Genomic DNA, 17,477 nt, shown 5'->3' on the forward strand with positions numbered 1-17,477 from the left:
AATTGTCTAAAACGCCTGGGAGTGATTCCTCCGGATGGACCCTGCACTATGCCGTGCTTTCGATTGGGCTACAAAATTATGGAAATCCATGATATGCAACCTCGAAGAGCTAGTATAAATGGCACACATCTTTTGAATACGTTTATGATATGGTTGTGAAAATCAAAAAAAACACCTGCATAAAACTTTGTAATTATATGTACATAATTGACCCCAGAGAAAATGTACTGTATCTATAAACATCATCGTATACTTTTATGGATATGACTGTCAGATAAGTTCAACTGCATCAGACAGCGTTTTTTCCCCCCATAACTTTCATTTTTTCTGATTTCTTCAATCATATTATGCTAGTTTGTGGGTGGAATAAACTCATTTGCATGCCATTTCAAATACCCCCTCTTACACGCCTCGAAACATTCTTGATACGAGGCATTTCGCACAAGAGCCGTGACAAATTGGCCGACCGTAAATAGCAGCGCGTGCGTGACAGTCGCCTTAGGACTTGTCTATGTGGGTCGATTCGCACTCCATTGGTTTTTGGAGCACATACAGGGACATTTTGTTAAAAGATGCTAAAATGTCGGCGACAGTTGACGAGGGTGGCAAAAAGTGTCGACATTTAAAGTGCAACCGCAAACCGTTGCATCCATAAATATGCGGCAGTTGTATAGCGGAGCACTCGCGACTGCCAACTCCAGCCATTCTGCAAGACAAATGAGATGTTCAGGGCTGTAGCTGCGTGGGGAAATCTATTGTGCAGCTGCATGGTTTCGCAGTGGTTTAAAAGTGCATTCGGTTGTGTTAGAAGAAAACTGTACAGTAAAGTAAAGCTGAATTACTCGTACATTTTGAGCTCAGGCAAAGATATTTGTATATAATTAAGGGGAGACCGCGGGGTTTGGGAGAGTTTGCTTTCAACATAAAAACTTAAAAGGTGCATGAGACACATTGGGCACAATTTTTTATCAAAGATAGTTGCACAATTTTAATTGAGATTTTGCTAAAAGCTTTTACCCAGTTTTCTTTAGTTGGACGTGTTGGACACTGACTGGAAAGGTTGGAAGGTAATAAATTGCATATAATTTTTTATTTTTTTTCCTTCATCCCTCCCTTTGCTTATCTTGGCAACTAATCAGCGCCATCACTTTGACCAATGACATTAGCTTTCCTGTGAACCAGCCTGTCAGGTCCAATCAGGACGAGAGGGGGAGGGAGCTTTATCATTTTGCCAACTTACACTTTATCATCATCACTTTAACACTACTAAGAAGCTTTTTTTTAATTTGTTTATTTATTGCATGTAAACCATTTCCATCCGTTGTCCATCTACTCTAGTTACTCCCCGATTCCTCAAGCAAAAGTAGAAAGGTTTAAAAAAATTCAATAAAATGCTCCGTAATATGAAGCAAAGTACTGTAAAGTTTGTTTAGCAGGTCAACACGCAGTGGTTAGCACTCGTGTTTCACAGCAAGAAGGTCCCAGGTTCGATCCCCGGGTGGGGCCTTTCTGTGTGGAGTTTGCATGTTATCCCTGTGTCTGCGTAGGTTTCCTCCAGGTTCTCCGGTGTTTTCCGCTACCATTAAAAACATGTACAATAGGCCACGATGAATGAGAGTGTGAAAAGCTCTTGATGACACAAATTTGGTTACTGTCTTGGCAAAACTGTCACAGATTTTCGATGCATTGTAAAGTATTAAGAGGGGACACCATTTATTTGACGATTAGTCACATAATAAAAGGTCCCCTGATATTTTTTTCCATGCAATGCCCCAAATCTCCACTAGATGACACTAGCGCACTATTGCCTAATCCTTGCACTAGCAGAACAAACCCACTGAAACGTCACCGTTTAGATGAAGACATTTCATCTTCAGTCTGATTTCAATCCAGCCTCTGTCTCCCTCATTAGCCCCTGAGGCCGACAATCTTATCTCACGCCTTTCTCATCTCCCTGCGAGGATCATGGGGGGAAAAACACAAGATTGAACAGAGAGAAAGAAAAAGTTCATTTGTATGGATTTGGACAAGCATTGGTATAGTCCCAATTACTTGAGTAAATATTTAAAATTGCACCCCGAAGAGTAATTTTACCTACTTCATGTAATTTTCACCACCTGGTTATCCCTAGGAAATTATGTTGTGAATCTTCCAACTCCTTCACATCACGGTTTTGGTAAAAGCTTATTTATATTTTGTTAATTATCTTACATTTTTCATGGAATTTTATGTTTATTCTCTTTATGTCTATATGTGTGTCTTTATAACTGTATACAGTAATTGTATTATTATTGTTTATATGTTTAATGTAGCACCATTCCATATGTGACTACATTAAAATGTAAAATAAAAGATAGAAAGATCAATTTGTTTGCACATACAAAGGGACTGACTTCAAAATAAGTGTATCCCATTTGTCTCTTCTGTTGTGTCCTGTGTCCTTCTCACTTGTGTAATTGTGCACTTTGTAAAGAAAAATACAAATAGTGTTTTTTAATATCATTCCTAATTGGAAACAGCACAGATTTGTTACATGAGGTCAAATAACAACAACAATGTCAATACACATTACTAAATATTCTTGCTTGAGATTCTCTATATCAGGGGTCACCAACCTTATTTCAGCTGAGGGCTACTTTAAGAGCATTAAGTTGTTTGAGGGCTACCAGTTAAAAACAAATCCTAAAGACTTAAACGTACACTGTTCACTTATAGGATATTGACCCCATATTATATTAAAATAGCTTTATTTTAAACTCATACCGAGTCACAAGAACCGAAATAACTGTAATTTTAAGAATTAGATTCAAGAAAATGAAGTGTTTTACACTTTAGAAAAAGTCCCAAGGGCTACTGGACATGCCCCAAAGGGCCCCTGGGTGCCCGCGGGCACCACGTTGGTGACCCCTGCTCTATATTAATAAATAGGGCCCTACATCATTTGCATGGTCATTTTGGAGGTTGTGGCCTGAAAGGTTTGGGAAACCCCTGTTAAAGATAAGGGACGACATAGGGCATGCTAAGCATTTCATTTTCCGTTTATCCCCTAAACACATTTCAAATCTCATCCTACTGGGAGTGAGATACAAAAAGGCCACAATATATTCCGAACCATTTGGGAGCCAAACATTGTACATGCAGTACTGATGAAAAGTGACATGACAGTTGGTCGGACAGAAACCTAAACAGTACAAAACCTTCTGCCAAAGAAGATTCCAAGTTTGTGAACCATTTTGAATATAAACTGACGAGGCAAAATCCTTGACTACTTAATTCATGATTAGTTTTGGCTAATAACTTCTGCACGTATCTGCACGTGTTTCTGTTGATGAAAGGGATTACATAAAGTTTAAAAATGTTAAAACTAAATATTTTCATCCCCCTACATGTTCCAGCCATGTCCTAATGTGTAGAATGAGCTCAGACCTGTTCACCACAACTGCCTCTAAAATCCTGCACTGTCACTCAAAAAGGTGTTAATTCGGGTCCGAAGTGCCGTCATGCACAAGCTTAATAAAGAAGCTGCAGTTACGCATAAGACCTGAGGTGGCAGTAGTGACCAAAAAAAGACTAACTTGCATCTAGCCCCTTTAAACTACAACATAGCGGCGCAGTGAGTGACGTAACCTTGTCAAGTACCTGTGACGGTTGTGATTAGTTCGAACTCAGCCGCCAATCAGTCACTTGTTCAGCTTGTGTGTCCAAACCCACCTTCTTTCACGCAGAAAACAAGGGGGATGTGGTTTACCAGGCAAAGTATTACTCTGCAGAGTATCTGCAGAGTTGGACAAGTCAAATTTAAGACTTCTTAAGACCTTTTTTAAGACCACAAAATCTCAAAAATAAGACCTGTTTTTGAACGCGCAATGTATAAATGGACAGTAAAGAAAATCACTGTCACAAAAATCCAAGTGTCAAACTGTTGTTTTTGATATCACAGTGGGATGTACAAATGTAAGAACTTAATTTTTCACATTAGGGATTTTAACAACCATTCAAGTTTTAACATCCTTAACCCACAATAAGAATATTGAGATTGAATAATTACTCACAATTATCGACTGAATGAAAGAAAACAACAGATATTTAGTTTTGTATTTAAAATGCTTTGTAATACTTGAGCTGGTAAACATTCCCTGTTTCTAAAAATAAAAGCAGCTTTTCGACTCGTTTGCATAGAACAACACAAAACACTGTCAACTTTACAACTAATTAATTATCATAATTATTTTAATTGTATTATTATTAGGCCAGAATCTAGTCTAGGTTTTATGTTTTCTAAACTTGTTTGTCAGATGTTTAAATGAACAAACTGAGAAACGTGTTTCTAAAGTAACAGGACTTTCACTTTCCTTCTGTCACTGAGCAGAGGAGCGTTAGCTTTGTGTTTCCCAACATTTGGACAAACTTTATTGAGAATTATGCAGTTTATTACCTTGAGTTGGATATTTACAGTGAAGGATTATCTCCACGTTGTTTCATATTGGACGCATCAGCGCATTTTGCTGCAACTTTCCACCGACAGTAGCATTACGGACGTCCATCAGCAATTGGTGAGTTTATGCGTTGTTTGTGGCAGCGGCCAGTGCGTCAGCGTGAAAAAAGGAGGTGTCGCTTCGCCCTCTCGGACCATGTAAAGGAGCAGCACCGGGCTGCTACTCATCGGTGCTTCTGTGCATTTTTTTGTCTACTTTTTAAATGAAATTGTGCGCAAATATTTGGGTTGATGAACGTTAATTTTTAAGACCAGTTTACCATGGATTTAAGACCAAATAGGCCTTAAATTTGGATTCTTGAATTTTAGACTTTTTAAGACCCCGTGGATACCCTGTAGTAGTATTAATTGTAGTAGTACATAAACTACCTTTTTAACTGTATTTATTGTAACTTTATTCTTTTGTTTTTGTTTCTACCCCCTGTCAAACAGCCGCCTCTTCTCCCAAAGGGGCCTGCACCACCTGCGTTGGTTGGTGAAAGGAAAGGCGCAGATGGCTCAGCTGGGCCTGAATGCGTCGCCAACGCAAGAGCTGCCAGACACATCTCCACCCTCTAGTCTCGCTCACAGTCTACCGGGCCCCTATATCTACCTGCTCGCCCGCCTGGGGGCTCCCATTTGCTTCATGCATGGGGGCCCTGTGGGAGTTTCACCGGGACGGTATAAGACACCTGTTCAACACGAGTCGGCCATGTTGTCAGGGGCTCATTGTCGTGTCCAGGCCTGATTACGGCTGAGCAGCTGCAGAATGAAGTCAGTACTGTTTACAACTGTTTGTTCAGAAAAGCCACAAAGGATAGTCTCTGTTGTGATGACAGTAGCTTTGTTTATGTTGAATTTCAGACAGGTAATTAGGTAATTTATAGTCCACGTATGGAGGACAATTCGCAAGCTCCCAAGACAAGCTCCACACAGACAGACAGGCAGGGAATTGAATCCTCACTTCCTTCTGATCCTTCTTGGTTTGAAAATTTGGACTTCATAACCCATCCATTTGAAGGAATCACATTCGGTTCCAGTTTTACATGTATGGGTTTGTAATAAAATCATGTTATGCCTTGTTTTTTGGGGTTCAAAGCCCAGTAAATCAGGCTAGGAATTGTAAACATCTAAATGTTAAAAGGAGCAAACGGATCCAAAATCTGACACAAGATACAAAAACCAAGTTATAAATGATAAGGATTTTCATCAATAAAACTGCACTCTTTTGTATTATGATTTTATTTTTCAGAAAAATGCTTAGTTTTCACCTAACCCATAGTTTTATCATATCGTATCGATATCGAGATATCTGGCATGAGATTTGAAATTTTGTCCATATCGTTCAGCCCTACTTAACGGTAGTTAAGTATTGATGATATTAGTGTGATAACGTATGTGTGATAAAGTATGTCTGTGACTCCCCCACTCACCGATCTCGCAGTTGGTGCCCAGGAATCCCGTGCCGGTGCAGTCGCAGATGTAGCGGTTCCAGCCCTCCTTGCACAGGCCTCCGTTGCCGCAGGGGGCGCTGCTGCACCTCTTCTGCAGCTCGCGGGTACAGAAGCTGCTCACTCCCATGGCGCTCTGGATCTCGGCCAGCCGGCGTACGTCGCGGCTCTTGCCGTCAATGAAGAGGTCCCGCACGCAGCCCACATAGCCGTAGTTGAGCAGTGCGGTCCACACCTCCGGGGGCAAGATCAGCTCGGACTTGGACTCCGGGAGACCCCCCAGGTACATGTCGCTGTCCAGGTCCAAGATCTCACTGCCCTCGGGGGAGCTGAAGGGCATGCTGCGGCTGTTTACCGAGATGGAGCCTAGAAAAGTCAAAAGTAGCAGAGAGAGTTCGTATGATTTCATGATTTTGAACTTCAAATCATTCACAAATGGTTTGAGAAATAAAAAATCTTTGTATCATCTTTGAACATATGATGAAATATAATGACACTGCCTGGTGGGTCCAAACCTTAACCCCAGGATGCCACTGATACGACCTGCAAGACGTTTTAATCTGGTCCGCGGGACAACAATTCTGATTCCATAAAATGAGATATTATGTAATATAATTTTTGAGTATTTTTTTGTTTTTCAAGTAGATAATGCTCTTTAAAAATTCCACATTAGGCCAGTCTCGAGGCAGGTCTGTAGCTTTGACCAAATATGCCTTGAAATGGACCGGTTCGCAAAACAGTTTAGAGTTGCCATAACGATCTACACTTTGCTTTTTCCCGTTTGGCGACTGAACGAAAGCATAGCCCTGTCTATATTACATTTCTCGTCCATACGTTCAGCTAGACCTGGCCGTGAAAGGATAGCGCGACCTTCTATTAGCTCGTCTTCCTGGCGCAGAGGGATGTTGATCTTTCCTTAATTATATTTTAACAGTATCGCTCAAATGTCAAGCGTTTCAAAAGGTATCCAGAACAATGGCTGGCGCTTTGATAAGAGAACTTAATGGATGTGGAAAGGACACTGGTGGGGGGGCTGTCGGGGAGAAGCAATGACAATGACGTCTAATGTGTGTAATGAGCTAAATGGAGGAGAAGGAGAGCAGACTGCAGCTGAAACTAAACACTCTCTCGCTCTGCACCTTTCTCAATTGCTCTTTTTCTCATCTTTCTCCCCCCCTCCTCTCTCTCCTGTGATTAACGAGTCCGTCTTAATTTTCTATTAAAAGCCAATTACAGCGGGTAGCAGCGGCGAGATAACAGGTATACGTGCACTCGCTCCCACGCTCGCGCTCGTTATAAGACGCCATTAGGAGGAGATAGAATGTCCGAGGAGCCCCGCACCCACTCGTCTCTCATCAGGCCACTGCAGATGTTAGTTTGGGCACACATGGAGCCAGTCATCCTCATCATAGCCACGTGGTAAGATGAGGAAGAAGTAGGACTTCTACCAAAGCGTTAGTTCTTTCTTGCACAATGCGATCTATGCTGGCCTTTTGTATGAGAACATTTTGTAAGCCTAAAAGCCTGGTTGTTAATACATTTGTAACATCTAAACTCTTCACAGGGTTGGGTTTATAAGCACATTTCTGAACTGTCAGGGCGCAAAGTGGTGCTCTTATGTCAAAGTAATAAGATATGAGATAATAACACAATGAAGAAACAAAAACTAGCCTACTAAAAATATGTTTTACAATTAGATGCACGGCTGACTTTTACAATATACTGATGAAGGACAAAACAAAGTTCATTCCACTACAAGAAAAAAAAAAGCTCTGATCCAGGGCCTGTATGTCGACAAACCATTAATAGTGACAAAGTTCATTTATTCGATTCAGCGGGACATTTTTTGACTCAGATGGGCCAGTGTTCTAGGAAATACTCGTTCCCTTCATTATGGGCCAAGATTATCAACAGAAAGCCACAATGTTCAGTTGCATCGATTAAACAACCTGGCACGAGACAGTTCAACATTGCTATTTACTAAAAACATTAGCACATGTCTGGACTCGCTCCAGTGCAAATTGTTTGGGGAGATGACGACGTTTTCCCAACTCACCTTCAGCTTGCAGGCAAGGTTATTGCTTAAATTTATTTGTTCTGTCTGAGATTTTACATGTAATCATTTTTAAATACTACCCAAAACATAAATAAGATGTTGTAAAGTAGTTTGAAAAAAGCTTGAGTATCACACAATGAAGCTCCCATGTGGTGTGCTTATTCATGGGTTATAGCCATTATGAGAAAGACAAAACAACAATGTTGTGTTTTTCTTTCTCTTGTTCTCTTTGCTCCCTCAAAGTGTTACTCAAACTCACCTTTCCTCCCCTCCCTCTGGAAATCCACGTGGCACCACTCCCCGTCGTTCACCTTCTTGTTGCTGGCCTTGAGCTTGGTCTTCCCCGACCCCATGTCTATGAGCAGGTACAGATACCCGTCCAGCAGCTCCATGGCAAAGTAATCAGTCTTCAGCTCCCTCCCTGGCTTCTGCTCTTTGGGGCCCTGCGGCGGACGCCCGTGGCTGAACAGGAGCAGGCCGCTGGGCTCAGTGGTGCGGAAGTCAAAAGATATGGAGCCCGTTTTCTTGGTGTTCCACTTGGGGAGAGAGATGTAGGACTCCGGGGTCTCAAAGGTGACGGGGTCCAGGGCGGCCACGTCTTCGCAGCGGAACACCAGGTCTCCGTTCAGGGTGATCTTCGGGTCACGCTCGATGGCTAGCCGCGAGAGCTCCAGCTTGAAGTCGTTGTTCTTGTACACCACCTGGAATGCATGAAATGAAGTTAAAAACGTAAGCCAAACATAGTTGTGTGGTCCAGACAAGCTGTCCGCAGGCGTTCTAGCCGTGCAACATCATGTTTTTCATGGATTTAAGCTGTTTATTCCATTAAGAAATGCTATAATTTTTTACCAACTTTCCCTCTGACCCCTAAATCTTTGCTAGAACTGCCCATGATGCTTCAGTAGTCTTTGAGGCCCCATCAAACACCACCTTCTTCACAAAAAGGACATCTGATCTCAAGATTGATGTCACTTAATTCACTAAGATAAAGTGAGAAAATGGCACACGTTTCCAAATCCACTGTGGAATACTTCGATCGCAGCTCACAGATCTTATAGAAAGATAGAAAGCTCTGTGAAGATCGGGGGGAAAAAGATCATGAAGTGTTCACTTCCACTTCAATACTGACTGTATGAAGTATGAAGTAGTATATTTGCATTGCTACAGTTTTATAGACCTGATCAGGCCAAAAGTATCTGAGAAGTACTAAGAAAACCTCTGCTCGGGTGTGTGATTAATAGCCATCACATTGAGGGGAAAGCATTATGAATGGTATCTAGGGAGAACAGAGAACACATTAAAAACATGAGACAAAATGGCAGTTTGACAAGGGACAAATCAGTGGTCTTGGGGAAATCCACTGGGACATGGGACGGATAAACTGGAACATCTGGTCACCCTACACCCTGCTGCAATTATTTACATTTAGTCAATGTCTACAGCAAACACCTAAATATCCAATCTCCTGGGGCCTTTACATGTATGAAACCAGCAAATATGTTTAGAAATACATGTGAGTCCCTCAAATGTTAATGTTCCTGGACATGTTTAAAATGTCTGCATTTGAGAAGATCGTCAAATTTCTTTTATGAATGAGTAGCAGACAGAACCTCAAATTAAAGTTTTACTAGCGTAGTAAATGTTTGTATACTTTACCCCTAGAGCATAAACATAAAACTAGCATCTGCGCACTCAAAGAGACACGAGCCAACAACTACTGAAGTCAAGTTACCCACGTAGACTTTCAGCCAAAATATTTGGCCATATTCTTCTTGAAACAGTATTTTTCCTTGTTAAAAATGTGATCTTTTTTGACAATCTTCATCACCGAAACAGAGCTGTAGCAAACAACATCATTCAGCGTGCACCGCGGAGAGGCTGCAGATGCATCCTAATTGCCCAAATTAATTCCAAGTGGCGGCTGGGAAATCTTGTCAGTGTGTGGAAGCGATGAATCAAAACATGAAAGTGCGCCTCGCGTTGCAACAACCGTGCACACGACACAATGTTTCAGAGAGGCTGGTTAAGCTACAACACAGACTATATGCAAAAATAAAGCTTGGTTAACGTTGAAGTTTTGGTAAATGCCGCTTTTTAAAAGAGAAGTCATGTAAAGTAAAAAATATTATGGACCCGTCTTTGGCAAATAAAAACGGAGGGCAGCTAGAAATACTGATTTTGATTGGAACCCTTTACAGCATCTTTATTAGGGCTTGACATTAACGGTTGCCCGGGGCAGGTAAACTTTTTGTCAACTTTTTGCCCAATCGGGCAAGTGAAAAATACAGACAGCAGCAGAAGCCACGTGTGCCGACATTTATTAAACTGCTATTATTTTCCGCCAATACGCTGAGCTTCCGGGAAAATAGAATTTATCTTAAATTGATCTAAATGACACTAAAATGTTTATAGTTTACTTTTAATATGGATGTAATTCACATCAGGTTTTATTTTTAGCAACGCTCCACTCTAATTTTGTCACTTGGAGTATATTCTCTCTGAAAAACATTTTTCAAGGATGTCCCCAGCGCTGTGCATTTTTTATAATTTATCAGTCATCCTAATAGCCTTAAATGTGCTGCACATTACCATAATATAATATATGGCAATAACTTCTTATTGGCCAAAGAAGACATGCCTAAATAAGATTGTCATGTTGCAGCTGCTGAGGGGGAGTCATAGTCTGACAACAGCTGTAACTGTTAGCTTTGGCTCTCTGCTACCAACAGACTACTTTCTGACAGTGAACAAATCAGAGCGAGCTCATTGCTAAACTGTTACCTGTCTCTGCACCGAACGTCTCCTCCTCGCGCCGCTCTCGCGCGTGCGGGCTCTACCTGCGCTCGTGCAAGTAGATGACACTGCGCTCAAGACATTGAGCGAAACGTGAGGGGGCAAATGGGAACTTCTGCGGGCAATAAACTGTAGGCAAGCAGTATTGGTGGAAAATAAACTCTATGGTAGAATTTCCCCTTGTCATTGTGTCATAGCGCTGATTATTCTGACCTTGAGTATGGATTAGCTAGGTCCCTTTATGTGACTTTTGAAGGCGCTGATGCCCATCGATGCTTTGCTAGTCATCTTCTTACAAACTACAGTAGGCCTCCCTCCTATTCTAGCAACTTCAACCAAGGTTTAAATTATTCTACTTACATAGCCAGGAATTGGCAAACTTACTTTTCCCCATTTTGACCGCCTTGGCTTGTTTAGAAATAGCTTCGCGCCAGGGAATGGTGGAGCACACTTCAACGTCAAATCCAGTGCACGGTGAAGGACTGTCACTGCACGCACCTGCAACCAATCAGTGAGCATGCGGCAGCTGCAGACCATGCTGCTGACACGTGCACACTCCAAAAGGTCACCTCGCGTGCGAGGGCTGTGATTGGTTGATCCATACATAACTTGAGGAAACAGACGACAAATTCTTTTAGTTTTTTGCCATTAATAAACTCTCGTGCTTTAGTGTTTTCATTTTTTGTGTTCTTGAAAAAATAAAAAACGATATATCAGAGGTGGCTATGTCACCTTTTGAAGTAATTGTACTTTTGGAAGTAGTTTTTCATACAGTACTTTTTACTTCTAAAATGAAGCATCTGTACTCTTAGGCAAGGCAAGGCGAGTTTATTTGTAGAGCACAATTCATACACAAGGCAATTAAAAGTGCTTCACAGTTACATACAATTAGAAGAACACAGATAAAATCAATAAATTAATTAATTAATTAATTAATTAAAGTAAAAGGCAAGAGTGTAGATTAAATGCTCTCAGTTGTCATATGCATGGGCAAAAAGAACTGTTTTCAGCCTGGATTGAACATTGTCAGAGTTGAGGCCTGTCTCACATCCTCATGGAGACTGTTCCAGATTTTAGCTGCATGAAATTGAAACGCAGCCTCACCGTGTTTATTATTGACCCACCAGGAGACCCCTCCCTGAGGTGTACTTCGGCGCTAAACCATGGATAGACTAGTAGACAAGCAGAGCTGTTTTAAATTCTATTCTCTGAGTGACAAGGAGCCAGTGCAGAGACCGGAGCACTGGACTAATATGGTCGTATTTCTTGGTTCTTGTTAGGAGTTGAGCAGCAGCGTTCTGGATGTACTGCAGCTAACCTGCTGGAGACAAATGCATGGATGTCTCTGGGTTTGACACTATTCCTCTGATCATAGCGATGTTTTTTCAGATGGTAAAAAGCTTCTGATGTTATTGCTTTGATGTGTACTCTTACTTGAGTAAAAAAAAAGAGTAACTCGTGCCACTGTGAGTAAATGTTTAAGTGGCAGATCTTCATTTTGACACATATTAGATGTATTTTGTGTTTTGATTACTTAATTCTTCACAATGATTCCTATTTATTTGTTTTTATGGGATTTTCTTTCAAATTATATATTTTTTTACATGATTTCATGTTTTGATTCTCATCATTTTCAAACTTTTACGCTCAGTTTCTCAGTACTCACACTACTCAAGTAAAATTTTCTCCAAATACTTCTTTAATCTTACTTGAGTAAATATTTGGGCCACAACGTTTTACTTCTACTTGAGTAAAATTATTTTTAAGTAACGCCGTTCTTACTTAATGAAACTATATGCAAGTTGCCGTTTGTCCTCTGCGTTCATGTTGTGATGTATAATAACAGAAAAAGTAAAAACACAAAAGCACTAACATTGTGTTAGTGAAAAATGGAAGAGGGAGCCCGAAGGATGGATCAACCAATCACAGCCCTCGCGCTTGACGCAAGGTGACTTTTTGGAACAGGTGCACATCTGCGTCACGTCCTTGTCGCTGCTGCAACCACAAGCTCACTGCTTGGCTGCCAGGTGCATTCAGCGTGGGTTTGATGCTGAAGTACAGTATAAATCAACCTTCAATCGCAGGTTACGTTGGGCCGTACACAGCAAAAGCGCAAATAAAATGCAACACAAACAATAAAAGCATATAATGAAAAAAGGTTCTGGCACAAATGGCATTCCATTTTTACCAAGATTGGGTGTTTATTAGCTACAATTTATAATATTCACCATTTAGACCCAGTTTGGAGATGGAAAACTTTTATTTCATTTAGCATTTTACATGTGCCATCATCAGTGCGGGCTCCAGAACAAACTGACAAAGGGTGCATTATTAGAGTTTCCAATGCAGGCTGCAACTGAATTCTCAACATTAGAATACATTGTGATACCACTAGAACTTATAAGAGAAGCCTCGGCATCTGATTTGAATATTTAAAAAACTTTCACCGCAATTTTGCACTGCTCCCCGGAGGCGTAGCACCAGTTTGAAAGCTCGCCCGTCCCTGACTCAAAAGACCGCAAGTCTCAATCACTAAGTGTCCAACAGTTGTATTCTAAAGTCAGCAATGTTGTAGACGGCGTGTGTCTGGAACTGGACACTGGAAATGGAAATTCTGGAACGAGAAATGAGCCAATTAAGCCTGTCAGTGCGTCTAAAGCCAATATTGAATGTATCTTATGTTTTTATTTTTTTCATTAGTTAGAAAGATTCACTCTGATGGGATTTTGCACATCTTTAGTTTAGTTTTGGAACCATTTGCAAGTGAAAAAATCTGTAATAACTCAAAATCAGCCTAGGAATTGAATATTAAAATGTCCCTCAGGTAAACCTTCAAACTATTGGTGTCTTTCTTACATTTTTCATATAGAAGAGAGCAAATTACATGGACATTGATCACTCCGGGGGCTTACACAGACCCATAACACAAATACACTGACGCACCTTTGAAGAACGATGGCTGTGTTGTTCCGCAGAAGCGCCCCTGTTTGCCTGTCCCTGCACATTCATAATGGATTAAGCGCCCGAGGCCAGTTAAATTAGCCCTGTCCTCTGTAGTTTTACTCTGCCTTTTATTTGCCCAATGCTCGCTGGGAGAGCCCGTCCTCCAGGTAGCAGTGTGCAGCGAGGCGCCATGGTTCACGCAGAGAAAGCGCCCGTGAGGGGTAAACAGGGATTTTAGCAGAGTAAAGTGGAGAAAGGTGAGACAGTGAGTGAGCTTAAAATTGATAGTTGTGGTTCAAAACTTTCCTAATGCGTTCTCAACACACAAATTCTTCGTATGTCTTTATCTACAAACAATTTATTGAGTCTGCGTTGCCTAAACAGTTTCACTTAATGATGACAGATAAGGAGGGTGCATTCTGGAAAGCATACAATTGTCTACGCTTAACCGTAAAGTGAATTGAATTCTAAAAAACCTGAGCAGCATACAACGAGATAAAGAAAATAGTGTGATGAGATTGTCCAAACAACAATGAATTGAATAGTGACAACCTTAATATTGTTACCGCACCTGGAGGCAGCGCTGTTATATATACCGTCACCTTATTGTGAAGATTCAAAAGAGGATAGCGCAATTTGCTCTCATCTTTTCACTGAGCCTTCATCTAGTGCCGGATTACTGCAGGTGCCGCATTTTTGAAATCACATTAGCTTGAATTTGTACCGCGCCGCTGTTTTCATATCAACACCACTGGAGGTGCTAATCATGAGCCGATGTGCTTCGCCGTAATGGTTTTGGACCAGCTCATTTTAGGAAAATGCCACTGTCATCTCTCAATGTCGTTTGGCACTTTTGTGTTTTGTTTTTTTTCAGGCATGTTTCTATCCCTTGCACACAATAACAGAATTATCGCAATGAATAAATGTTTTGTAGGACAGCAAATTGTATAAGGCCACATGTCAGCAGTAAGCAACATTTTGAAATCAACAAGCTAAAAAATCAGCATTCTTTTGAAATTTCTTACAAATCTTTCTTTTGGTGGAATCGAAGTGCTTAAATATTTTGGCTACTTCTTGTAGTCTTTGTCAGAAGCACTACAACAGCCCCCCAGATAGTTTAGAGAGAGAAAAAAGAATATTGCACATACCGGAGATCTAAACACTTATTTAAATATTCTAAAAAAGTACAGATTGTCAATTTGACAATTTGTCAATGTCAATGTGAATGTATAATGACTACAGAGTGGCGCTTTGAGAAACTTGGTAACACAGGCAAGTGTGAGCCATTATTGTTACTACTTTTGTGTTAGTCTTGACAATTGATTAGAACATTTACAAACGTTTACAGTTGAACTTTGCATTTGCGTTTCTGGTTTCCTGATAATGTGACAACTAGGAGTAATGAAGGGCTGTAATTAACCATGAGAGTGTTAAGTTAATAAGGTGGGGGGGCTTATGGATTTCGGTGTTAAAAGTTTTTTATTTTTTTGTTTTTTTGTTTATCGAAAGGATTGTGTGCAGTTCCTTTAAAGGTCCTATATCATGCAAAATCTGAGCTTTTAGCCATGTTGTTATGCTATTTCCTTATCAAAAACACCCACAGAGTGGTTTTTGGCTTCATTCATGCAGTTCTCAGCAATCCTCCTGAATCCTGCTCTCTGAACAGCTGCTCCTCCCTCTCCTGGTGAACGACTTACTTGCTCAGTTGTGTCGTCACAGCGGAACGGAAGTGCTCGACGTCTGTAATGCAATGTCTTAATTCTATGCTTACGGTCTGATTTTAATTTGTAAACTAGCTTTTTTATTATTTCTGTTGTAAGAAAGAAAGAAATAAAAATAAAAATAAAAAAGGATGTGCCCGAGGTGCTTCCAGGTCAACACATCCCCTGAGCGTCTGAACAAATGTCATGTTTGTGCTGCAGCTGTGAAGATGGAGCTCTTTATAACCTATTCTGGACACACCTGTTCTTTTTTCTTACCTAACGATAATGTCACGGAGAAAAAAAAGCGCGTTTGTCTACGAGGACGGGAGTTTATTCAATCTTCCTACAGAAGAGGCCACTTGTCAGAAGTTGTTTTTTTCCTCCGGGATTCGGCGACTATCACCAAAATAGTGTTTTTCTGTGACTGTCTCTGATGGATGTTTGGTGAACCTTCACCAGAATTAAAGTGGATTAACTTTTATAACCAACGCGAGTCCCACAATGTAAACAGCGATGGACCAGAGCGGTGAGTCAATCCAAACGCGTGTTAGCTTGTGTGTTAGCATATTAGCATGTGTGTTAGCCATTTATGAAGCTGTGTTGCAGATGTCAACTCCTTATAACTGCATCGTGAAGTAACTTCACTTATTGCTGTTTATTTATATTACGGTAAAGTTGTATGTGCGGAGAGAGGGGGCGGAGTTAACTGAATCGAAGCGTTTTGTCTTCCGGGTTCGAAAAATACCTCCAGAAAACACTTATATTTATCACAAAAAATAGTGCTCAATAGCGGTAGAGGTACAATATATCACTAAAATGCCTATACTTAACTTTGGAATGGCGAAAATAGCAGGATACAGATCCTTTAAAAAAGATGGCTGCATCATGATTTAGCACTATGCTAATTTCTGTATTCCTACACAATTAAAATTACACAACAAAATTACATAAAATTACATAACAAAATTAAAATTGAAATTACATAACAAAAGGCAATTTACATCTACAAGTACAATATACAAATACAAAGTGCAAGTTACAAAGTGCAATATTAAAGAGGTTATCCAAAGTTGAAAATGCACCTTGTTCAGTTTAACCCATGCCTACGAGGTGTTGCGCTTCGTAAAGCGACTTTTACATACAAAGAAACTAAAGTGGTTTGAACCAATGCAACTCGAAGTTTATGTAAACGTTCATAACTTTACATATATGTTCCTTGTAATAGCCTTGACAATCGGTACTATACTGAAGATGAATCTGCAGTGATTATGACTAGTATATATTCAACAAACTTGAATGGAAGCAATAGGTAGGTCTATATGTTTGGAAATATATAAGAATAAGGCAGTAGCATACTGTGTCTTTCAATCAAAGTGACATTTAAGTAATGATCTGGCATCAATGGCATAATGATATAAAACAATCTGCACTTATAGAAAACCTGATTTCAGCACGAGAGATTTAGGTTTAGTTCACCTACAATAATTCCAGTTTATTTGTTATTTTAAGGAAGCTGGACAGGCAGGGGCTAAAGGAAACTCTACTCCTATCTTGCTATACCATGTGCTGCGCTTCTAATAAGTGCACTGTGGTCCTATCAGAGGTTGGAGATGTTATCAAGCGACAATGGCAGGAGCCCGGACGGCGCAGACAGCTAGATAGTTCCATCGATATGAAGTCGGAAGGCGATGGAGGGGAGAGTGAAAGGAGTAAGGGCAAAGGAGGGGGAGGTGCCGGCGCATTCATCCAGCGCACAGAATCTAGTCGAAGAAATCAATTTTTAATTTGGCCGTCAGGATGGCACAGCTCGCGCATGACACTGGTGCTACTATACGGACTTAATTACACGCACAAAAAAAGTAGCCCCTGAGAAGGACGAGATGAGAGGAGAGGAGCGGGGTGATGGAGGGAGTGTGAAGTGAGGGATAGCAAGGTCACTGTCGGAGAGAGGGAGAGATAACAAGGGCTTAGGGCAACAGGGGTAAAGTGACATTTGATGAAAAAAAAACAAGGAAAGTGCAACTATTTGATGTGGATTTCTGTGAATAATAACAAAT

The 17,477-nt window shown here is 40.7% G+C and overlaps 1 protein-coding gene across 8 annotated transcripts in view; it reads right to left on the minus strand.

The window, feature by feature from the left end:
* The window catches only part of nrxn2b (neurexin 2b), a 1,057,142-nt gene that overhangs the window by 601,592 nt on the left and 438,073 nt on the right, over window positions 1-17,477 (minus strand). For all 8 annotated transcript variants that reach the window (XM_079579566.1, XM_079579564.1, XM_079579563.1 and 5 more), the window contains 2 exons: window positions 8,241-8,682; window positions 5,908-6,291 (listed from right to left, as the gene is read on the minus strand). In XM_079579566.1, the coding sequence (XP_079435692.1) occupies window positions 5,908-6,291; window positions 8,241-8,682 (826 nt within the window). The remainder of the gene's footprint in view (window positions 1-5,907; window positions 6,292-8,240; window positions 8,683-17,477) is intronic.

Source organism: Gobius niger, assembly GCF_951799975.1.
Source record: "Gobius niger genome assembly, chromosome: 21".
Taxonomy (NCBI): domain Eukaryota; kingdom Metazoa; phylum Chordata; class Actinopteri; order Gobiiformes; family Gobiidae; genus Gobius; species Gobius niger.